Source organism: Temnothorax longispinosus, chromosome 4 (genome assembly GCF_030848805.1).
Source record: "Temnothorax longispinosus isolate EJ_2023e chromosome 4, Tlon_JGU_v1, whole genome shotgun sequence".
Taxonomy (NCBI): domain Eukaryota; kingdom Metazoa; phylum Arthropoda; class Insecta; order Hymenoptera; family Formicidae; genus Temnothorax; species Temnothorax longispinosus.
The window spans coordinates 1,609,561-1,636,028 of NC_092361.1; the positions used below are offsets into that span (position 1 = coordinate 1,609,561).

At 34.9% G+C, this 26,468-nt stretch overlaps 2 protein-coding genes across 3 annotated transcripts in view; one reads left to right on the forward strand and one right to left on the reverse strand.

The window, feature by feature from the left end:
* Positions 1–26,468, reverse strand: part of Sit (stuck in traffic) — a 125,426-nt gene that overhangs the window by 24,182 nt on the left and 74,776 nt on the right. The window lies entirely within an intron of this gene.
* Positions 11,088–26,468, forward strand: part of LOC139812474 (very long chain fatty acid elongase AAEL008004) — a 28,996-nt gene continuing 13,615 nt past the window's right edge. Inside the window, exons 1-2 of the mRNA XM_071777327.1 lie at positions 11,088–11,685; positions 25,172–25,512. Coding sequence (XP_071633428.1) covers positions 25,174–25,512 — 339 coding nt within the window. The 5' untranslated portion in view covers positions 11,088–11,685; positions 25,172–25,173. The remainder of the gene's footprint in view (positions 11,686–25,171; positions 25,513–26,468) is intronic.

A 26,468-nucleotide genomic window follows, 5' to 3' on the forward strand; every position in this document is an offset into this window, starting at 1 on the left:
TCTAATAAATCATCAACACACAAAACGTCATTGAATATCGTTAACTTATGAACCGGGCGACAAAGAACTCCTGACGTAACAAAGAATGTGACAACTTTGAATGTAAAATGTCCTCCTGAATATGGATAATGTCTGAAAACTATATACCTAAAACTATACGGACAATCGGCAGTAGTAACATTGTACTTGAACCTACTATATAAGCTACAGCAAACGCGTGCTATTTCTTTTATATAATGCCTTTATATAATAGCTTCGTATTATAAGGCATTGAACTTTTCACGTTAAACGATTTGCGGTGATAACTTCTTTAGTCATCATCAGCCGCTCAACGCGTTGAACTTTTCACTTAACGATTATGTCGTTAGCGCAGCTCAGCCCAAGTGTATATTCTTCAGTAAACATGTAAAGTAAAGTATTCCTCCCTGAAATATTCGACGATAACACCACTGATAACGTAACTCTGGACTGCAGATGCATTTTCAACTCCCAAATGATTCGTTTGATATCCGAGAGAAGCTTTATTTTATGTAAACATTAATGATTGTAAAAAATGTTTTCCCTATTAAAAGCAATTAAACGTGCGATTACAGCTTCTTCTGTTATTCTGCGTCTTCTAATTAATTTGATTTTACGACGTCGTAACCACATTTAGCGTTGTTGCTGCAACTGGAAAGGTCCTCGGTGGATTTCACATTTAGTAAGTTTACCTCGGTAAGTAAATGAAAATGTCAAAAAGTCACGGTTTATGCATACACGGCTCGCTTATCTTGCCACGCGATTTATGAGAATCGCGAACGACGATACGTATGGCATATTTAACGAAGAAATACTTTTGTTTTAACGTTGCGCATTATCGGGACGAAACGCCTGTGCTGACGGTATATCATTCGTATGAATATTTATCGGTCGCGTGTCGTGTTTACAGTTGCATCGTGTTTTCGTAACAAAACACAATTGATGACGCAATAAAATTATTGATATCAGTCCGATACATTGTATAACTTCCTTGGAAAATTTGCTAATTTTCAACGCAATAATATTTGATTTATTAGAGAAAAATTTTTAAAAACCTAATTGTAAGATAACATTTGTATACCTCATATAAGTCGTGTTATATTATTTATATATTATTTATACTTTGCATGTATAACAATATATGGATTAACACGAGTGCGATTAAAAACATATATTCATGATCAATTAAATTCATAAATTTAAACTTCGTATATAAGGTAAATTGAAGGGAAGTTGCAGGTGTATAAAATTTTGATGAAAAAGTAATAAAAATTATGAGCTTTATTGTAAATCTACCATATTTTGTAACATAATCTCCTTGGAATATAAATTTGAAACATTTTAAGTTTTGGACAAGATGCACAACTATTAAAATTTTTTAAACAGTATAAATAAATAAACGGACATTAAGAATAAATCTATAATTTTTGTTCTCACTTGATTAGAGTTTTTTCTTATAAAAGAAAAGTCCGATTTTCCGTTATCATAAAACTCAATACAGTGTACTAAGCAACCACCGCGAGCCATAATAAACGTAACGCAATTGACTTGTTTGTCAATCATGCAGCACCTATTAACAAGCATTCACAGAGGTGTTTATTAGAAACAGGAAGAAACTCGCACGAGTAAAAAGAATTTGACGTCACTAATGGTGGAGTACAAAAGGAAAGATCGGCAATTTAAGATGACCTTACATCGAAAGGAAATAACATCCCAGCAGGATGACGTCTAAAGACGTCATTTGACGTCACTCTGCTACCCGGGATTGAACCAGTTTACTTTTATCATTACTTAGTTTTATCAGTAGAAATAATTTAAACGGAGAATTATGCAATATGCGAGTATGAGCGCACTTGCAGATAATAATCCTTTGGATACAGATGAATTATGTAGCGATTGCACACGAATGAAGGAAAGGGATTGAAAGAAAAAAGGGATTGCAACAGATAATGTATCTCTCCGCTTTTCTGCATATTTAAGCGATGACGTAGACGTAGGAAAATGAGTATTGATTAAGAAATTGTATTCTGCGAGCAGATACGTACATGTGTTACGCTCTTATAAGCGTATAATTTTCATGATTAGAACAATTGGGAGTGCATGATTTGCAATCATATTTTATGTTGTGCCATTGCATTATTTCCAATATCCATTCAGGAATTTATTGACATTTATGTATTTGCATGTCTGAGAAACTGGAAAATATAAATATCGATAAATCGCGCTACGGTTATTTATTTTACTTTATTAAGAAAGGGAATTTTTTTTATCTATAACACAACTTATAAAAAGAGAGTCGAAGGCGACCAGAAGACCAGCAGACAGACACAGCATAAATAGTGGTTGCATTGCGGCAGGCGTGCGACTCGCTCTATAGCAAGGCGTTCGCTGTAAATGCAACGCTTAAGAGTCACGGTGCAGTCTCGCTTCGCGTGTACTTGGTGCGAGACACTACCGTGGCTCTTGATATAAAATTAGCGGTCAAGTTTATGAATATAAACTTTTAATATCTCTATTATCAAGAAATACAGAATAATATTTTATATATCCGTTATATATATTTATCCTATAATTAGTACGTTAATATGTTTATTTATCACTTTATTTAGGAAACATTCGGAATTATTATAATCATATATTAATTAATAGTTACCGTTCTATAAACAATAGTGGCTTTACATTTATTTTTATAAAAAAAAGTAGAAACTCTATGTAAAATTTCTAATAAAAAATGGGTATATAATATAATTCATTAAAATATGTAAAATAAAATAATATGTTAAAATCTTGTAAGAAGTTGAACTAATTCCTACTATTGTGACAAGCCAAGAATTATCTCACGCAATAATTATAATTTCACTCTAAATTTGCATATTAAATATAGTGTCGCGGAGATGCTGAAAATAATTTAAAATCTAGAAAGACGAAAGGCTTTACTAAGATGCAATGAAAAGATATAAAAATATCTCAAAATCTCTTTAGATATTTTTATCACGTACCTATGTTTATATCTTTTTTTTTAATCTTTCCATATTTATATATATGCACGTTTTATATTATAATTTGAATTATTTATCATAATTCTTTCCCTTTTGTCAGGAACGGTTACAATATTTTTTTAGTTTGTTCCATACAATTATAATTATTTGCAGAATATTTTGATAACTTTATTTTTTTTATATTTCCAATAACATGCACACGTGCAATACTAATTAAAATATTAAATAAATTGTCTTGTTAAAGAACATTATTTATCAGTTCTTGACATTATTAACTCAACATTACTGCAAAGCTGCAGTAATGCATATTACAGGATCGTTTACTTGGATTTATTTCTTAGAGACACGTGAATAATAATTGCCGGAGGAAAATACGCATTGATAAGCAAGATCTTTCCGCGTATATAAATTAACGATAAATATGTCACGCGATACATTTTACGATTATCAGACATAAAACTGTATTTGTATCACATCAAAAAGCAAATGTATATATAAGAATAATTTAATTTATATTTATAGATTTAAAAACTGTCAATCACAGTTAAAAAATACGATCAAAGTAGAGAAGATTGAAAGAATGTTTTGTATATTACTGTGTTTCTATTAACTGACATATAAAACAAACTGACGTAACATTTGATTTAAATGAATGCTTAGGTTAATGGATTTTCCTCAGAATAATGATAGTATAAAAATCTTCCACTAGTTCTTCAATCGAACTTTGCTACTTCCACAAATCGTTTGTAAATCCCCGCATTGCTCTGACGTAAAATATATGTTTTGATCAAATTTATTATTACGTGTACCAAGTTAATCCTTTGTTAATGTAATGTTTTATATTCAAATGTAAGCGCAATATTACTTTGGTATTTTATTTTTATTAATAAACAAATAATAAATACGTTTAGAAAGAAATAAAATAGTACGTATTGTTATGTACAAATAAATATATCAGATATTATAAGTATTATGTAACTTGTTATGTGATATTGTAAAGATAAAGCAAATTTATATTTAAATTATTTAAATTATTTATTCTTTTTATTAAAGAAATATAAGGATGCATCGATTTAATTCAGACAAGTGCACCTTTCGTATGCAACCAGAAAAACTAGTGACAAATGCTTCTATAGAGTTCCTTAATCATACCGTTTCTGCCTAATCTATTAACAATAAAAGTTCAATAAACTTCCGAAAAATTGACTTTGGAGGAAGATCTACTGCATCTATCACTTTCGAAATAAAATATAACAAGACATCTAAAATAAATCATGACTTCGAGTAGAAATATTCTTTCTACTGTATAGTCACAAAATAATTTTAAATAATTAATGTCTTAAATCTGTATTTCTTATATTTAAAAAATAGTGAATTTGCGCTATCCGACAAGGCAAATGCGTGAATTCTTGCCACATTACTGAATTTCATTAATAATGATGTTACATATGCATCTCGCTAAATTCCGCAGGAGTATTCCTATATAAAAAAAAAACAGGTTTTATCCACATTCTAAAAAGAATATTAGAAACTTAATATATGATATAATTATTAATCCGATGCAACTTTTAGATTTTTTGATCGAATATAGCTTACATGATACTGAATATTTAATCAACACTTTTTCTATTCAATTATTCATCAGTTAAATGTGTAATCTAATATACAGGTGACCCTTGAATAACACGGTACTTGAATTGCAGAATCTCGAATAGCAAGGTAAAAAATTGTGTGTGACAACCCTACTTTAAAAAAAATTTTTTTAAATAATTCCTTAGAACCATGCCCAAATGCCAAATTTTATTATAAGAATCTGGAGTCTTGAGAATTACAGTTTTCAGTAACACGGGACTAATTAATCGAGGGTTACCTGTATTTTATCAGACAAAAGCATTTTAATTTCTTTACTTGTTTGAAATAATCAATCAAAATAAACATACATTACAAACCAAAATAATGTAATATTCTTGCATTTTACAAATCAAATGTTATTTTAGTAGCAAAGTAATTAAATTTGATGAATCAGAGTTTTAACTCGCACATTCTGATTAAAATAAAATTCCACACATTAAAGAATTCAAAACAACAGGTATCGCCTTTAACATGTCAAAAAATTGATTAATGGATCATTAATTATCATTTTTCTTTCCAATAAATTGCTATATATTTTTACATTTCTGCAACACTATTTTTCAACAATTTACATAAATTAATTTTAAACAAAATTATAAAAAAAGGAACATAAATTGTAATATAAATTAGAGAAGACTAAATTATATTACATTATACTATACATATATATATTATTTACGTAATAGCTTCTTTATTTCTTTACATTACAATACGAGCATGTAAATTAATTTATTTTTTGCACTTTGATTTGCTTTGATTTCTAATTAATTTACTTTGCTACATTTTTCTTGCGAGAACATAAACGTTCGAGGAAGAACAAATAGTACGAAACAATTATTTCTATTTATTTGTTTTTTTCTATTTATTTTAATCAAGAATAATACACTTACAGAAGAATAGAAGTTGCTTCGACGACATTGAATATTATATTACTAAGGCAGCAATCGTTAATTTATGCGCAATAAACCATTAATTTGTATGGAATCATCCGTAATAAATCTTTCAAATCTTCCTCTCTTTGTTCGAATCGCTAAAACGACTGTATTAATATTGAACAACTGATCTACAAACGACTGAGTAACAGAAGCAAGAACTTTACAAAATCTGAAAGATATGAAAAGCTATGCAAAAAATTAAAAATGTTATATAAAAAATATAAAAAATATGTAAAATAAAAATAAAAATACAACTTTTGCGCATTATTTACCGCGCTTGGTTCTTAGTTAGCCCGTTTTTTATATTCGTAGATTTCCATTGGAGCCTATACTTTGAATTTGAAAAATATAAATTCACCTGAAAAAAAGGATTTCTAAATTTAGTACTAAGTAAAAAAACACAAAATTCCATATTGAAATCAAATAAACTTAACCCGTAGAGGCCACACTGGGTCCAGTGGACCCTAGGCTAACTGAGGTTAGCCAACTTATTAATAAAATATACAGTTTTTCTCATAAAAACAGTTTTTTCACTTTATTTTACACGTTCAAAACTGACCCCTATTTGATTTTACGAGTTTCATAATTTTTTTCTCGCTTTTTTTCAACATAAAAAAATTTTAAAAAGAAGAAAAAATTATTGGATTATAAAGAGGAAGTCTTAAACTAAATTCCAGCTCAAGGCTTGAATCGATACATCAAAAAGAACGCAAATGGCAACTGTTTTTCTGCGTGGGGTCCATTGGACCTAGTGTGGCCACTACGTTATTTTTAGAAGGTGTGTCCTCTACGGGTTAAGAAATAAAATGGATGAAATTGTGTGATGTACAGTTTTTTTTTTAATAACATACATATCATTATTAGCAATTAATTGTTGTGAGGTAGGAAAAAGAAAAAGCCCTTTTATGAAATAAAGAACGAAGTGAATTCGGTTTGCATACAGATTTATTGATACATATATTAAAACAATTATGAAATTATTATCATAAAACGTCTATTAGTTTCTTAAAATGTTTTAAACTGTCTTCTTTAAACGTTTATTTTTGAATAATGAATTATAGATAGAAGTTTGCATTTGCTCTTTAACGACTAGCTGATATATTAATTATAATTAGGTTGATATGAAAAATTCATCATATCTGTCAAATAAAGTTAAAATAAAAACAGAGTTGTAGCAAAATCAAAGCAATAATGTCGCCACATTTACAGAGTTTATTAATTCTATTTTAAGTTTATTAATTATATTTTCAACACGGAAAAAAGTATTTGCTACTATATGGCAAATCTATTTGTTAAATATGAAACAGCTAACATTTTTTTGCTGCAAGAGCTAATTAATTTTGCTATTGCAACAAAAGGTTTCGCTATTATTGTAAAATTAATTAGCTCTCGCAGCAAAAAATGTTAGTTGTCTCTATATAGTAGCAAATTCTTTTTTTCCGTGAAAGAACGAACAAAATTTGATTATCTAATTTTGATAAAAAAAACATGATAGAAAAATAATCCGGAATCTTTTATCAACCTAACACGAAACACGAAACTCCCGATCTGATTTTTTTGCAACACTCACGATTATGTAAACAAACAGAGATAATAATGTTGACATATATATCGTTCGTTCGATGACCTAGACCCATTCGATGTTCCATTTCAATTAAACCGATGACGATTGATTTGCAAAAGTTGTATCAGCAGCGTCGATCGTTTGGCTTCAATCGTATCGTGTTGTGCTGACAAACTATAATTTTCGTTGCTGCATCACTGCATAATGTAGGCAGGTTATCTTTTTACCAACTTCCAACATACCGAGCTCCTCATTGATCGGGTACTCAGCAGGTTCTTGACTGTTAAAGTTCTTCGCGAGATTCTCTGTGACCGTGTCTGACACACATTTGGTCGGTCGCTGACAAACAAATTTTCATACAGTGCATCGGCCGTACAGTGGTCGTCCTTGCCCGATATTGAGAATCGAAATTGGTTATTTTTATTTTTTCTTACGTTATATAATTTAAATTTCAATAAAAAAGTAGGTACATTAATTTTAGAATATTTTTTCCTTATTATAAAACATTATTATTAGACTTCATAAAGAGCTAGGTATTACAGTTATTTGAATACGTTCAGGATAAATATTAGAGTTTTAGTCGATTTATAATGCAAACCATGCAAACAAAATAATCGGAAAGAGAAATTCCCAAAAAATTTCCTAAAAAGTTTAATCGAATCGATTTACAATTTATACAATTTCAGTAATTAATTTACAATTTTAATACTAATAAAATAAAATTTTAAAGTGCCAACGTGTAGAGTTTTTTGATATCTAAAAAATAGCTTAATAAACGATGTAAAATTTAACAATGATACAATGTGATTTCTTAAGTGTTGGAGCCCACATATGGTGGTAATAGTTCCTTTGTTCGTCGAAACGTTACATGTTGAAATCGCTACTTGTCTAATTTGCTTCCTGATCATTCGCCCGATGCAAGATTGCATCAAGTGCTTAATTGCGTATGATAGAAATGAGAAATAAGTAAAGAATGCATTATTGTGCAATAACATAGTTAAGAACAAAGCAAGTGACGGGTATTTTTTTAGGGATGCCATTTTTGACGCAATATTTGGAAAGTCGATATATCTACATTGTCAAATCGAACAGTTTAAGAAATACATAATGTACTAAAAAATTACTGACATTTGTATAAACATTTTACAACTACTTCCTTTTTAATTTACTATATTCTTTTATTTGATAAAACTTGAACTACAACAAACGTTACTATTCAAATCATACGAACGTTAAAGACGCTAAGGAGCAGTAAACAAGTTTTTCTATTTTCATACCGATATCTTTTAAACGATTTGCGCAACGGTCAAACAATGAATTCAAGCTATGACGTTAGACTTTATATTTCCTTAATGGCATTTAACGTCAATGCAGACAAAACCTAAACTTAAACAAGACAAGAGACATCTGAAAGATATTTAACCAATTAGAACAATTAGAATCTGTCGAACTTTTACGATAACTGAGAAAAGACTTGCAAAACTTTAAATAAAAAATTGATAGTTATTTAAAAATCTGATTTGTGAAAATACATTTTATTTGTCTATATTGCGTTATAAACTCGCTGATAGGAATTAATAATTTTAGTATTGAACTGGAGTTATAATTTGTGCGTGAAACTACTAGTTCGATGCGCTGTGTGAATCACGTTGCGAAATTGATTAACTTTGGATGTGAAGTAAGCCGATTCAAGTACATCACTTCAAAATAAATATATCATCATGTCGACTGTTTCGCCATTACGTCAACTGCACTTTACTAAAATTGTATAATTTGTCCTCCTACAGTAAAAGTAAACATGCCTTATAGTTACACGTCATTGCAAATTTTAACGAATCATAAAAGGAGCAGATAAGCAAACGAACGGACTCTTAAGCCGAAATCCAAGGACTGATAGTTCATCTTCCTGTATCTTCCTGTATACGCTGCTAGGAACAAGGAAGTAGAATCCCTCTTGAAATGCACCTACGCGATGACGTTCATCTTTTGGTACTTTGCACCTCTCGACTTTAGGAAAGACAAGTAGTAAAATCCGTCAAATAATAATTAAATCTAGCATTCAATGCCAATTGCTTCATCCTGCCAAAAAGATTTATAACACTTGTGTATCTTAAGAATAACGGAAGGGGGAAAAGAGGGATTCCAAGGTCCTTAATTTCACGTTAATTTAACGATATATATTTTTAGTCTACAAGTAAAGGCAATTGTACGCAGAACGTAATGTGTACGCTATACGAGTTATTTGTTCTTGAATCATAGTAAATCTTTTTCAACGTTCTTCTTTTTCGATACAAAATTTACATCCCCTCGAAATAGTATTAATTGTATTAATTGTATCTTACAAAAAGCTGCGTATTATGCTACATATTATGGGGAAGGTGCTTGCCAAAGATTTGCTTATTAACGCAAAATCATCATTCCTCTTAATGACGAATTAGATAAAAAGTAAACTTGTATACATATAAATAAAACGCAGCAAGAAATGTGATTCTTGTGAGATACGAACAAAAAAACGCATTCTCGAGGAAAAATATTCATCAACAATCTCTAACAAATAGTTTCCTCCATTACATACTGTATAGGTCTGAGTTTATTGTTCGACATAAGAAGTAGAACGTTATTATCAACATGCACCGATACGCACTCTTATTCGGACTTTTCCATTACGTGTCAATATTAATTATTACATTATTTATTTAAACGTTACTAGTACTTTATATCACTTTTTTGTTCTTATATTCTATTCGCTCATTCTTGTTTTACAACAATTACTGGATTTTTTGTTAATATTTTAATAATTATTAACTACTATAAAAATATTTATAATAATACTCTTAATATTTTATAATAATACGTTCAAAGTACCCGACGATTAGCAGAAAGAAGACAAATAATATTAATTTTACAAAGAATAAAAAAGACAATATCATACTGCTATTATTTAAAAATTTTTTTTAATATTTTGAAAAATATTTTTTAAATAATATTTTAATATTGCAATTTTTATTGCATTCTTATTTTCAGTCAAAATTGTATTAAAATTAACTTTATCTCAAATTAGATAACGTCGCAATATTTATTCCTGTTCTTGAAATTTAATTTTTAAAAAGGTCCAATTTATCTTCAATAACTCGAAGAAAACTATTAGTGTTTTGATATTTTAATTAATAAAAGGCGACTTTGAATTTAATACAAAATAAATGTTTTACATATCTACTTTTTATCGATACTAACACGCGTATATTACAGGGACAACAAAAACTTTATGAAACCACAAACGTTGAATTAATTTTCTCATGTAGATAATTAAAGTAAACTAGTGCAAATTTCTTTAAAGTCTAAAAAATCGATCGATATTAAAACATGTTATTCTTCAAGTGTTATAAAGGAAACGTGTGCGTTACATATGTGCATATTCAAGATATATTGTATTTTGAAACAAATTTCAATTATTATGTATTGACACGCGGTTATTTAATATATCAATTTTGCTTGCATAATTAAAGGAATTGTTAAGAATTCGCGTGAGCTCGACAGGATCACGAGTGTTGGAGCTTTCAGACCACGGATATGTGCGAAAGTAGTGTGAGAGGAAAACACGAGGTGTAATTTGAAAAAGACGGAATTGCCAAAAATGAGGAACGCGATACGGGGGGTATACCTATACCCTTCGGCCTCGGCATCCTCGATCTTCACCGGAGGCGCAGCGGAGTTACAAACGGCACGCGACCTTGGCCGAAGGATCTCATGCCCGTGGTCCGTCACCGTCGAGAAGACACCTTTCCACTTCCCCTCGGACGGCCACCTGAGTGAAGCGACCTTGACTGAGCCGCGGCGCGCGGGGTTCGCAGACGATCACCTAAGGCCCCACGGTGCAGCCCCTCTCACGCGCGCGCTTGCGGACCCCACTTGGGTAAACCAATACTTAAACCGCGGGACTACCGCGCCGCGGACTATTCCCGCAGCATCGGCCGTTGGACCCGTTAAGCTCACGTACGCACCACCCTCCACCGCACGCGCGTACACGCGTCGTACACGTCCGGATACGCGCTCACGCGGATACCTATATCGCGGCCCACGGGGGGACCGATCGTAACATTTGGTGTACGACTTACGCGAACGCGTATGCGACGTATGTCGCGGGGACATATGTAGCACCCACACGCAAATGTGCCTCGCTGATCCTGACCCCGCGAAAGAACGACCGCGTGTACAGTGACGAGAGCCTCCCTTCGAAGTCTTCCGCGAACCCTTCTGCACCCGAAAGAAGGGGACTCCCTCGCGATCGGCGCGATTCCGTCCAGTGCCCTGCCGATCGACGACGGCGTCCAGCATTTCGGACGCTAGGGAAGTACCAGTGCGAAGAGTCAAGGTTTAGGAGGACTCTCCGGATGGTCCGTTTGACGGGTAGCTCGGCTTTGATGCGGCGCCGCTGAATCACCCAGGGATTTCGGTGACGAAGCAGCTGTGGGAGCGAGAAGTGGTGAAGTGCACAGTGCCAGGCAGTTTCCGATCTCGGTGGAGCCGTGAGTGGAAGGTAAGCGCGTTTCGAAAACTTTGGGGTTGGAGAGCGGAACGTTCGACCGAGCGCGCGAACGGTCGCTGCTGGAGAGCGACCCAAAACGAATTTTTCCGCGGCGAGAAATCGGGCCGACTCCTTAAACGGATCGGCGCGCGTGAGGCCATAAAAAACCTGCGCTGTGTGAAAAGCCGCGTGTGCGCGAATCATGTATCTTCGTAGCAGCCCTTCAAGAAAGATTGCACTGTTATGAGGCAAAATATGGGAACGGCTCAACGGAGCAATCGATGCGGGACTACTCCGTATTTTGGTAGGAGAGTGTAAAAGACGAATTTTTATCAGAAAAAACAAGCGTATTTTTTCTTGTTTTCTTTTATGCCTCTTTCTCGAGTGACGAAAATATTTTACCATTGTCTGTACAGTGCGACCTGATCTTTCGACTACTCACGTACCAAATGCTTGAAGTAGCAAAGCAATACGCTAGTGTCCTACGTTACAAATGGTTAGGTATAAGGATCAAGGCCAAAATCAGTTTTTAATTTTGGCACAGATACTACAATGTTACAAAAAAAATCTGAAGTAATTTTATGTTGCATATTAGAATTCCCACAGTGGAATAAAAGAATCACAATATAATTTGTATCTTATACATATTGATTAAACTTATTAATATGCAAAGACACATTCAATATGCAAGACAAATTTGAATATCATCAATATTTTTAGCTCTAGCCGCAGCATGTATGTATTGTATACATTCTTAAATTTAAATTTTATCAACAATTTTATCTTTTCTAATATTTTTACTATTACAACAATAGCTCCTTTTTTTCAAAACTCATATATATTTAAGCTAAAATAGAAATTAGAATTAACAATAAAAATCTAGACTGACCGTGATATATTTGAGTATCGATCTATTTTTATTAATAATTTTTTGGAAAAAGAGAAAATTGTTTTAATGCAAAATTTTTAGATGATAAATTAGATGTTTTATAAAATTTGAAAAAAGCGTAAAATATATTAAAACTATTAATAAAACTTTAAGATTATTGTAAGAAATTTAAAAAATATGTTCTAATTAAATTATTAGTATTAATATTTAAATAAATTATTTTATTAATATTAATATATTTCAATTTTATTAGTATATATATATATTGATGAATTAAACATGCTTATTTGTAATATTAATTTATTAAAAATTTATTGATACTCAGTTATTAATGCATATAATGAATGCGCTTATCAATAATTTTAAAATATTTTACACTTTTCTAAATATATCTGTAATGCGAGTGCACAACATAAACTACTGGTGACTTATGTTCCTTCGCATGCAAAATAATTTATTCAATATAAAATTACAATTATTCTATTAGTAAATTCCTATTAGAAAAAAAATCTTCGTGAAAATAATTCTGAATCTATTATTTAAATTATACTTTTCTCGCAATCATCAATAAAGTAGAATAAATGAATCTTTTTCGATGTGGCCACATTATATTTTAATAGCGTAACACAAACATATTTTTATATTTTAATAAGATTTTTGATAAAATTACACTAGTCACACTTATCTCGACATTAATCTTCGGATTGCAATAATATTGTAATGTATTGCTCTACCGAAATTTTAAGACTTTGGTTCGGCGAAAACATCTTGCGAAATTTTATCATAAGTGTGTAACATTGTCACATTGCGTGTAATATTTCCCAACAAGCAAGACGTATGATCATAATTTTTAATATATTCTCAACAGTTTTTAAAAGAAACATGCGCGTGTTATAATAAAAAATAAAACATCTATTTACCTATTTTAAGCTTTTTAAACAAATTTTAAATTTAATTAATTTTTTACGCACTAATAATATGAAGATCTAAATATACAAAAGGTGTGCTAAAAGTACACAACTCTTGAAAGATTTATTTTAAAAAATATAAAATTGTTAATTAATGCGTGGCCAATCGTAATTTCTTAACCTGTGTAACGTTCAAATACGTCAATACAAATTTTTGGAAAGTTTGTAAGTAGCGATTCACCTGCAGCGTTTCACAATCGAGACGTTGTGCCGCAAGACACATCCGCACCGTTGCACTAGAAACATTGCAATTGCCTTAATTCAATACGTCTAACCCTGCCATGAATATCTATCGTGTATTTCAGCAGACATGACAGAAAAAAAGAAGACTCTTAGACATTAGATCATAGAAACTTTGCTCGCCTCACAGAAATCATCTCTGTCTGGACTGTCTGTGTATCGCATGTGGTCAGCTACCTACCTTAATATAAATCCCCACGTACGTGTCCAAGCACGTGAAATGCGTCCCATTACACAACCGTTCGAAACACGTTGTAATATTCGGCACAAGGTCGCTGGACCGTTTTCGAGTCAGTTTCTTCATAGCGTGACGTGATTTCGTGTATCCGAGGGAAATGGAGTCTACCCTTTCGAAGCCGATATCAGAAACGCGTGAACATCCGCAGATACGCGAAAAATTTGACGAATTTTTTCAGACAGGACTCTCGACACCCGTGTAATTATGAATTTAATTAGCTAGATAGCACGACGGAAATACAGGAATAATATTAATATCATTTCCATATGTAATTTTCGCGAGTTAAATGCTAAGTGACCTAAGTTTAACGCGTGAAATAAACAACTGGAAACACAATGAAACACTGATACGAATTGAAGCCAATTATTTGATTAACCGATGTGTAATTATCGTCACTGCTGAACACGAATGAATAATGATGGTACGCCAGACAGCTGGAATCATTAATATATACACACACAACGGTTAACAATTATCCACCGTGAAACAGATGAAGAAGAGTGGAACGGGAAAGTTTAAACGCGAGTTTAAGGTTTATTTTTAAACGCGAAAGTTTAAAAATATACAAATTGACACGCACATACTGATTTGATAATTATTGACGGACAGAAATAATCTAAGATCATCATTTTTCAATGTTTAACTATATGTCGTGCAAACGTCTACGTTACTCGTGCTAACGGATATTGCCAAATTTCCGACGCTCTTGGCTCACATTTCGTACTCGAAACTTGTGTTTTATGGTGATAACACAGCTCCGCTTAAAATTGAGAACAATCGCCTTTAACTGCGACTATACAAGTAAATCATATGATGTAATTGCTCGTTATACTAGGCGAAGACGCATAGTAAATATCAATTTGTTCCGCAAGAATCAGAACCTGCTATTTTTTGTGTTTGTCCCTTGTTTTTGTTAGAAACCCGTTGAAACGTGACCTATGATTAATTACTTGGACTATTCTTACTATATTTCTCTCTAATAAATTCTTCGTCTTCTTATAATTAATTTAAATTAACAAATATTAAACGTTTTTCATTTAATATATTATAATAACGTCCTTTATTTGTTAATGCTTAAACAAAAAAATCATACACGCTAATGTGCAGTTATTTTTATTTTTAAAGTATTCAATATAAAGAATATTTTATGACGACATACAAGGACTGACCTGATAATATATCATTACGATAAGTATGTTGCAACTTCTAAATAAAAATTTGGCAAATAACAGATTGCCAGTACAGTGAGCACGGCATTACAAATGAACGTTACAATTTTATAATAATTTTGCAATAAATTGATCAAGACTTTGTGCGTGAATAGCATTAATATAAAAAATTTAGCTTAGTTTGCGACATGTACAATTTTGTTGGAATTAACAGTTTTCAGTTGTAAAATCTTTAAGAGTTTAATGTTAATATGAGAAGAAATGAACAAAACATTTTAAGAACTCCGTTATTTACACGCGTGCTCTCTTTGAGCTCGTTAGCCTTAATAGAATTTTTGAAATTCTTCTAGCCTCGTTAGACCTTACGATTAGATGAAGAGTAATCGTGTGTACTTAATTAAAGTTCTTTAACATCGTTAGTTTCCACCGAGATGAATAATTATCGTAACGCAGAAAGTGAAGAAAGAAGTACATTTCGCGTTTACACGATAGATTAGCGAACGGTTTCATGTGTGTGACACAATATGTCTGTGCAAAGCTTCGAAGATATTTTACTCTAGTCAAGGCTAAGATCTCTCCAACTGCAAAATGTCGAAAGAGCGGTAACGCACCGTTGCTTTTATCCAAATCGAGGACATTAAAACACTTGAGAATTGCAAATAATTACTTTCGAGTTGTATGTCAGTGTAACGATAACGAGACTTGCATCTTGCGTTATCCCTCAAATATTATCTAAGATTTTCCCTTTTTGCGAATCAGCTGACAATGTTTAATCTATACGATGTTGATATGCAACGCATGACTTAAACGAAATATTAGACATTCAAACCCTGAGATTTCGATCAAATGTGATTTGTCAAATATATTGTTACTATATTATTATTAAAAATATTTCGCCCGAAGGCACACACGTATGGATTATTTTTACATTTGAACAAGAATGTAACTTTTTAGGAAAAAAAAGAGTTCCTCTTTCTTCTTTTCAATTGCTTTTCACAGAAAACTTGGTGCCTTTCAATAAGTTATCCTTTTTGCTGCACTTTTCTCTAATTGTAAGTCATCTATAATTTATTTTCCGGTCAGCTGCAAAAACACACTCTTTATAAATAAGTGGTGCAAGGTTGGTGAGCTCGCACTATGGGAAATCTTAATGTGGAAACAACATTAGCCGAAAAACGTGCTTTCACGTCGGACAAAAAGCCGGGTGCAATTTTTACGTTTCACTGATCGGCACGTCGATACACGCGTAAAACGTTAGAGCGACAAACTGGGAAACTGTGGCGCGCCTTACAATTAAGTTCCCAAAAGTGCTATCGGCAACAAAGAAAGTGGAACTACGTACAGCGATGTACGATAAATAGTTTAACGCGGTGGTTGATTACACCTGGCTTCGTTCCGCGACCGAGGACAAAACCGTCTGCAGCGATTAACTTCGATCATAAATTTCGGGGGAAGGGGGGGAAAGACAGGTGCACGATATTGCGAATCGCTTCGTTATCTACTTTCTTCGTGAAAAGAGAAATGTGTGCTGCGATCGCGGATCGTCAGAATTTTTTTTTTCTTTCTTTACGTTTCCATCGAGGAGAAATGCTTAACACGGAAACTCGGGAAAGAATGTGAGGTATTATGTGGAGGATAAGATTAAAACAAGCGAGAAATGCATTTTTCTTTATTCAGGTTAATAAACATTTTATTCGGGTTAACGAACATTTTACAATAGAACATCAGTAGCGTACGATTTTATACCGTGTGGCAATCCGATGTCACTATTACGATACGATTTCGCCTTTAGACTGAAGTAAGAAATTCGCGCTATGCGTTATCAGATCATTCGAAATAGCCGCGAAACGAAGGATAAATGTGATTCGTATATAGTCTTTGATGATGACCTAATCATCGTTTATCCTTCACCTAATTAAATTTAAGCCTTCTCTTCTTCTTCTTTCCCTTTCATTTCTTTCTGTAGTAAATAACTATTTCATAAATATTTCTTTTATGACAATTATCAATCACACCGTTGGAAGATATTGCGATATTACATTTATATCCTAGTGCCACCATTATTTTGATTAATCCTAATCCTTGGATTACAATTTGATCTTCTCGCCGCAAACGTAAAACATTACACGTTAAACGTCAAATGTTACATATCTCTCATAGACTTCTACCTCTATTTTATTTGCTGTATCGTCATTCTATTAACGCGATCGTAAATCCGCGCGCTTCCATCCGGGCGTTTCTAAATAAATGCCGTCGTTAGTCTCGTCGGACGGTGAAAACGGTTCTTAAAAGTCGATACATTTCGATCACGCAAGAACAGGCTAGTAGCACAGAGAAATTAACGAATAATACCCCCGTGTTTTTTTGCCACAGTAAGAAAAGAGTTGCACGATGACGCTTAACGGATAAACCGAGTAAGAACCCGTTTTGTGATGTAGGATACTCATTTCCGGACTGTGTAGAATGATAGTGGAGGAAGAGCAATTCCGCCGAAGGGGATAGCGAACAGCAGTGAGAGTCGTTGAGCAATGTTAAATTGGTGCCGTTAAACGAGTATCGAAGAAGAAGAAAATACACTTGGCAAACATGTCTCCGTAAAAATCGAGGCAAAATAACAAATCATAATTTATCATAATCATGCACAATGTACAATAATGTACAGTATTAATCAAAACGCCGCAATTTTTTCTTCTTTACCACAGTTAATTAATTGACGTTAATGAACGTAGCAAACGACTCCGTAATGTTGCAATATCCTTCGCGAAGAGGTAAAGTGCATTTTTTTTTTAAAGAAAGTAGACAGAAAATAAATAACCTCATCAATATTCGATGAAAGTTTGTCAGAATTATATTTCTCTGTCTAAAAATTAAATGCACGTTAAAAAATTGTCATCAGAAGAATATTCAACGCAAGTTACAACGCAAGTTACAACGCAAATTCTGAACACGGCGAATCTTCTGATTTGTCAAAAATGACAGAATCGTAGAAAATACGTAAAAAGCCACTTTCTATTAAAAATGTATATAATAAATTTATATGAATATTACATTACAAACAAAGTAGTCTCAATTTTTTTCTTGAGGCAGACCATGCATAAAGATCATGAGAGTATATATTACAGCTCTCGAACGTTTCCCAATAAGAATGATTTCTCGTACTCATGCAAAATAAGTTACGGAATTGTAAACCTGAAGTATTGAATCCGACAATAAAAAGATAAGAAAGTGGCATCGCGATAAAAATTCACTGACATGAAAACCATGCGAGAATCACCGAAGGCGTAATACGCGTCACATTAATAGCCAATGTAGCGTTACCTACTTAGCACGCTCTTCTTCGACTCTCACCATGGTAATTCGAAGATTTAGGAATCAAAGAAAAATTGCTTAAAACGCGAGAAATGCAAACTAGCATATAACATTCTATCAATCATCGGCGTGATATTATTTTTCGTTCTCCATGCATACATTTTCCAAAAGGAAAGCTTATCGTAAGGAGGCAACGATGTACCATAAACTGTAGATTGTAGATTGTAGACTGGACTGTTCATCATGTGCCATTCATGAGATCTCATCGAGATATTCCACTCGTAGCACTAGAATACGTCCAATTATCTTTCAATAATAACAATACAGTCGAAAACGAAATAAAAGCATAATTAAAAGACTGCGACAGAAAAAGAAAAATTATTTATAAACGCAACAGCATAATGAGGAAAATCTCAAATTCCGTTCTCGCTCAGTGTCTGCTAAAAATTTAATTCATTAATCAAATTCATTAATTACGTAATTAATTAGTTAATTGCATGGATTTAAGTAACACATAGTTAACTCTAATAAACATAAGTAATAAATAATCGAAGCGTAGAGAAAGATAAAGCAACTTTGTAAATAATTTTACAAGTACAATTTTTAACAACATTTGTTTGCTGAGCACTTGCAAAAGTAAACAAAAAGATAGCGGAGAGATGAGGAAACCAGTCTATGGACGCGCTCGGCGAAAGGTAGAATTGTCCTTTTATCGCACTTACGTACGTACTAATGCTAACTCTGATGGTTTTTTAAGCGCGGATGAGTTTTCTTGACACGATTGCAATCCGGTCAACACGCCGCATCGACCGCAATTTCTTAATTTACTACTCACGATTAAACGAATCGCAATTGTATTCTTTTGCAAAAGCTAAACAGTTCTACACCGAGCGACTGTAGCAAGTACCATTCAATTCACTAACATATATATCTATAGCTGTATTTGAACAGAAAAATGACGGAATACAGTAAATTGAAAATGATTAGTATATATTTAAGATATTTTTAGAAAAATATAAGCCGTGAAAAAATAATAGCTCTTTAATTTTATCTCCAATGTAGAACGTAGTAGTTAAAAATATATAGCTTTTTACGAAATGACGTGGCAATGAGATCAGCTGATAAAATTACAAGTATTCCGAATATTCTTTTGATATCTATCTAAGACAAAATAATACGAAATACTGAAACAAAACAGCCTTGGAATGATGAAACTCGAGGCAAAACGTAAAAGTGACACCGTGTTCGGCTCGGCGCGAGTTCTTAAAGCAAGTCTCTTTCGGTGGCGATTCGCGGCGCGAGTCCTGAAAGTAAAAAGGAACGTGTGCGTGTGGGAAAAGGAGTCGCGCTTGGGAGAGAGTACGAAAATATGGACCGAGACGCGGTAGGAAAGGTCGAAGAAAATAAGAGGAAAGAGCCAGCCGCTTCTTCTCCGCAGAGGCCCGAGGCCGTGACAACAGCCGTGAATGACGGACGGCAAATATCTCGCATGGGACGTGATACACCGCGAGAGGGGCCGCGATCGGTACGGTAATTAACCGGACGGCACAACGACCCACTTACCCACTAAACTCGAAGAGCCATCCGCCGCGCGGATGTTACCTTCGTCATCATCGTCGGAATTCTCTCCCATTGAGAGAGAACGCCGCGCCGGCCGCGCGCACGCCGAAGACGACACCGGCCACACGACGTTTCTCTCTTTCTCCTTGTCCCTCCTCTCGCCACCTTCACCCGATCTCACCCTCCTTATCTCGCACTCTCGCGGGACTTTCTCTATGTAGCAAGTACCGTTTGACTTTACGGATCCGTGCCGCGCGGCGCGGCGCCGAGATGAGACGTTAACGTCAGCGCGGATCGAGATTCACATACCGGATGTCTCGGGTGAAACATATGCCGCTATTAACCTTGTCTGATGACGATAAATAGCCTCCCCGAGACAGTCGGACTTTGAACATTAGTGCGGTGATATTAGTTAAATTGAGGTGACTAGGGTGAGAGCTCATAAGCATTTTTCAACGTCTCATTTTTCTACTTTATAAAATAGTTAATATTTTCCTAAAAATAGATTTATTCGTTTACCCGATTCCACGTATAATAATAACTAACATTAGTTATTTATTTTATAATTTTTATTTATTTTATTTATTTGATAGTTCTCTCTCTAATGAAGTAGAAAACTGAAGGAATAAATTATGATAAATTAAAAGGCAAACGCGTATTGAGACGCCTATTGAGACGAGCTCTTGTTCGGCACAAACGCGCGCCTACACTCATGAATATTTAAAAAATTCTAATTCTAAAGCTGACCCTTAACGGAAGATCCACGCGCGATACTTTCACTTAAGCAATGCAGAAATATTTTTATAGAAACTCTGATCGTTAACCCAGATTCTCAATAAACGGTGCGATGCAACATATTTTTTGCGTAATTGATTCCGGCTTAACAATATTGACATCATCAATACAATGATATCGATGTTTTAATAATTGCGCATCCACAATGAAAAATCCACGCATAAAATCCGTGCCGCGTTAAGGTTGAACATTTCGAGGTCCGCGCGGTGTTACGGAATGTAAGGTGGGTTTGCAACAATGCGCATGCACGGCGCGCGCAAAAAGCGCGACCATTGAGGGGAAAAAATGGAAAAAAAAAGAAAGACCGGCCGCGCTAAGTCGGCGGAAAAGGCGAAGGGCCACGCAACGACATTGGGCAACCTTCAGTCGCACTATTGCCGTTACTCCAGTTTTCGCACTCCGCTGAACTGCAATAATCGATTACGCAAACTGCGAAACGGACTCTCCGCTGGCCTTAAAACGCCGCGCCGTGCCGCGCCGGCCGGGCGCGGCGATGACCAAACCCGCGGCTCGTTTAATTCTCTGGTCTACTAACCGCCTGCTCATCCCCCCGTATCTAAGGAGATTTACAGCCGTACTTCGATGCTCGTATGCATCGAAACGCGATATAACTGCTGTGATAAGCCGCTGCGTTATTTCCATCCGTATAATTCAGTATGATTGCGCTTATAGATGCAATTCACGCCGATGTTCGGAGAAAGATCTTAGAACGATAGTCTACGTGTTAAATTATAGCGCAGATTTTAAAACGTTAAGTTCGATCGAGATCACTCCCACAGTCGACACAACAAGGCGTTTCAAGAACTAAAAAAGATCATAAAGATTCAACTTTTCGCATGTTTGCATGGTTTTCTCGTAACTTTAACTAACGATTCGGTAATTTTTTATAAATATTACGTATGAGATGATTCTTTAAAAAGTTCCAGGCAGCGGGAAGACATTATAGTTGCATCACGATTACGGAAATCATCTCGTGCCAGAAATCATAAAGAAATCGCCTTCCCTTTCTTTCTCTGCAGGCGTGACTCTCGAAACTTTCTTGTAAAAATGATAATATATGTCTCGTGTCAGGTTGTCATAATTACGTCACGAATACGGAAATCATGAGCAGTCGAGTGTTACAAATCGCAATCGATGTTCAACACGCGGAGTCTCGCGATGAGCCCGGTGCCACCCGACGATGTGGGTGAAAAAAGAAGCGCCGAGAAATGTCTCCCGGGGAGATGCTTACGTGCGGGCCTAAATTGGGCACGGAAGAGAAAACCTGTGTGAGACGAGAACGATTTAGGCGATTACGACCTCTTACCGCTTGCGCTTACGAGAACGAACTGTCGCCGCCGCCGATTACACGAATCGGTTGTCGCGCGCGAAAGTTCGCGCGACTCATCGCTAATAACCGTCGTACGTCGTCGTCAGAACCCACGAAAACGCAATCTAACGATTGTGCGACATAACGCGTGCGGCGTGGTACGTAAGATTACGAAATTGACTGACTTCCTTCGTGATGGACGGCGAGAAAGTGTCATTCATGAATTTAATGCTGTCCAACGGCGACACAAGTCACGGCATAAGTAATAGTGACAAGCTCTAAATGCCCGGTAAGTGTGTTACGACGCGACGGGAGACCGGGAGAGAGAGAGAGATGTGCCCCATGCAGAACACAGTCGGATGGACGATATCGAATTGTCATCTGCGTCATGACTGTCCCCGCGATTACGCGAGGAGAGCTTATCGGAAAGAATCAAATGTTCGCGAGTGATTACGTGTGTATGTTTACGGTAAAACCCGCGAGATAATCTCCCGTGAGTGCCGCCGTTTATTTCTGTTAAATCTCTCTCCGTTGTCATCTTTCTTTCCGAGCGGCACAAAATGTAAACGAATTGCAGATGAAGAAATAAATGAACATTCCCGGTTACTGTTACAGTCGAACAAGCACTTAACGGCTAGATTGAAGAAAGATGTTTCCATTAAGAAGGTGTGTAAAAGTATAAATGAAAGTGTGAGATAAAATATATGAAAAAAGAACCGATTTAATTCAATATGTAAAACAAGAGGTAATCATGCATATCTATAAATATATATAAATAACATATTTTTTATACAGCGTGTGACTATAGCGACTCGGAGCAACAACACTGCCTTCTATTTGCTGGCAATCATGCTATTAAAATGTTGTTGTAAATTTCTCTTTGTGCTGAAGAAACGATGCTTTTCTAATATATTATAAATTTACATAATATTTATATTATATTTATAAATAATAAAAATTTCTCCGATTTATTGTAAAATTAATTCTAAACTAAGTTTCTTTTAATTCCATTAGCGACAAGTTTCTTTCCGGATACATATAATCTATTCTTACACACGTATAATCACATTCTTGCACGTTAAAGCAGATAGATATTAGAACATGTGTAGCAATTTGTGGAGAGTAATACATAATTGGAAAATACAGTGCACGTGCTGAAGTGCTTAGTTTAAAGAGTTAATCCGTTGACACCCATTAGTCTGTGTAAAATCGTATCGTTCGACAGCTTTAATCTGAAGAAACTGTCGAGAAATCGTTAGAAATCAGCGGTTGGTTCTGCGCTGAATCGCAAGCATCATCGTTATCCAGTAATAAAGGTAACGCTGACGCGTGCGATTTAGCACAGAACACAAAATCACACGTGTTCGGTTCGTCTGCATGTAGCGACGCACACGCGTTAGTACTTGATTAATGCGTATATACACTACATTTAAAATTAATTTATTTAATATTTACCCATAATAATTTATTTTTAAATTGTTGAGTTTGTTACGGAACATGATGTATTATATTATAATGGAATTCTGCGTTAAATGATACCCGATTTACTAGATATCATATGTAACGTTTGTAAACACGGATAAATAAGCGGAGATTCGCCAGTAATGCTTTCACACGTCGCAGCACGTTGCATTTGAAAACTCCTGATTTCATTGCGTTCGCTCGGTGAGTAGACGGTGATTTATTAGGCCGTATAGAAAACGAGGCGAAAGAGAGAAATGTGGAGAGGCGAAGGACGAAAGGGAAGGAGGAGACCGGTTCACATCCGTGCGTAAGTCGCAGCGAAAGCGCGCGGCACAATGACGATGACTTCGCGATAACGCCAGGATACTTAAATGACGTTCGCCGACGAGCTTCCTGACCCATTGCGTTCGTCGAAGTCTTTTGATCGACGATTAGGATGACACGTATATGTAATCGCGTCCGTAAACGTGAACGGAAAGAGTTATCCGGGAATCTCGTCCGATTACAGAATTGCTGTAATCCTCGCCTCGACATACAAATATCTGATAGTATATACAGATATAAAGAAAGAAGAAGAAGAAGAAGAAGAAGAAGACAGAAGAAGATAAATTTCTGAAAAGAAACTTTTTTATTAATTAAATATTAATATTCCAAATAATTTTGCTATAGCGCGACAAGCTTGAAAAATCAACAAAATTTTCGTAAATCTTTCTAATAACATATATATATTTTTTTTATTTTATGAGATAATTGTATTGATCCCCTATAAGGTTACAGGAATTTTCATTTATAAATTAAATTTATTTTATTAAGAATGATTACACACTCATGCGCACAACTGTTTTCCTCGAGTAGAGATAACTGTAAAACGTTCGGAAAATACCAAACATCAAGGGACCTTATCCGAGCAAAAAATTAATCCGTGTCCGAGCCCAACTAAAAAAACCTGTGTGAATATAGGTCGCCAGGGCCAGGCTGTATCTGACAATAAACCGGATTGGGCCGGGTAATTTGCCTTGATATGCAAGGCTCTAGAAATTCCATGAGGCTTTACCAGGGCATTAACTCTTTCACTACTAAGTGAGAAGTGGCTTGCTGAACGCGTTAATCCTTCTTCAAGTTATAAAAAATGATCGCAATTCTCGTTTACGTGATTTTAATGGCACGTTAACAGGCTTCAAAAAGATATAAAGAAACCTCTCGGAGAAGGATTTTCATAATCTATGTTAATGATATTCAGAATATCATTACATATAAAAAATATGTAGGCATTTCCCTGCATCGCTACAAAGAATTTTTTTTCTTTATCAATTTCTTTATCAATTTAGTAAATAAATATTGGATACATTACCCACTTTGCATATTATATATACATATATATTCAAAGGTATTCTAAAAATTAATAAAAATATTCTAAATTTAACGCATCGATCGGTATCTATAAGGTTTCTTGCTTTTTTTTAGAAACGTCTGGTTTACGGCTAACAAAGTGTGACGGTTATTATATATGTAACACGTTATAATTATATTTTTAATAATATTGGTTTGCATTTTTAGAGATGGCGTCGGCGGCAGCGGAATTAGTAGCGGAGCGAGAGCCGGAGCTGAGGCTCGAGATGACAGACTCGAATAGGACCTTCGTAGGTGCCCAGGGTCTAGTCAGGATGGCCCTGGATCAGTACACGGAAATCCTCACGACAGTTTCCGATCCACGTGTCAGCGACTGGCCGCTAATGGACTCGCCTATACCAACAATCCTTATCGTACTTCTTTATCTGTACGGCGTCGTCATATTCGGCCCGCGTATGATGGCCAACAGAAAGCCGTATAAACTCAGAGGAGTCTTGGTGACGTACAACGCGTTTCAAGTCGTCTTCTCGCTAGGGATGCTATATGAGGTAAACATTTTCGATAAAAATTTCGAGAAAACAAGATGGACTTTTGATTTATTGTCTCGATTATAGTTTCGTTTATTTTCTGGAAAAATAAAATGCTCTTCCAAAATATTTTACTAATACCGACGTAATGTATTCGATAAGGAATCTTGTCCGAAATCGTTACATATCGTGAAGCAAAAGTATCGTAGACGAGGAGGAGATACAACCGTTAGATAGATAAGTAATACGGAATGATAATTGGGAGAATCAGAATAGGGAGAATAATAATTGGGAGAATCAGAAAAGTGGTTGCCCCGATGAAGAAGCGCACGAGCTAGAAATCCTATAATTTACGGAATCATGCAATCCTTGGGCAGGGAAACGTGTGCTCACAAGAGAATGCAAGAGCAATGGATAAGGAATAAGGAGAGAGAGAGGAAGAGAATGAGAGCTTGTATATATGAAAGAGAAGAAGAGAGAAAGAGAGAGTCTCGATACGACCTTCTGTGTCACCCTTGACTTTCGCGTTTCCTTATAGCCATCATTAGGTTCTCGTTATAGCGTATACATGACGTGCAAAGTTCACGAACGAGCCGACGATCCGCCGGGATCTAAGGACTCGCGACTGGCGCTTGGAAGCCGGTCAGACAACTTACCCGGCTCGTTATATAGGTCATGATGTAAGTATGCCGCCGGTATGGAACATAAATCGAGATCGAAAATGATCGGATGGCTAATCGGGGGGAGGACTTACGAACGATCAAAGCGAACAACCACGAATGGTACTCGTTCGCGAGATCGATACGGCTAACAAAGTGTGACGGTGAAAGGAGATATGATGAATCGTGTAATCGTTGACAAAGATCGAGGAAGAGATTTCGACCTAGAACTTCGCCGATTATATCACGCGAGATCAACGCGTTTAGTTATCAAGCTGATATCAAATAGGCGATATAAATTCCCATATCTATGTCTTA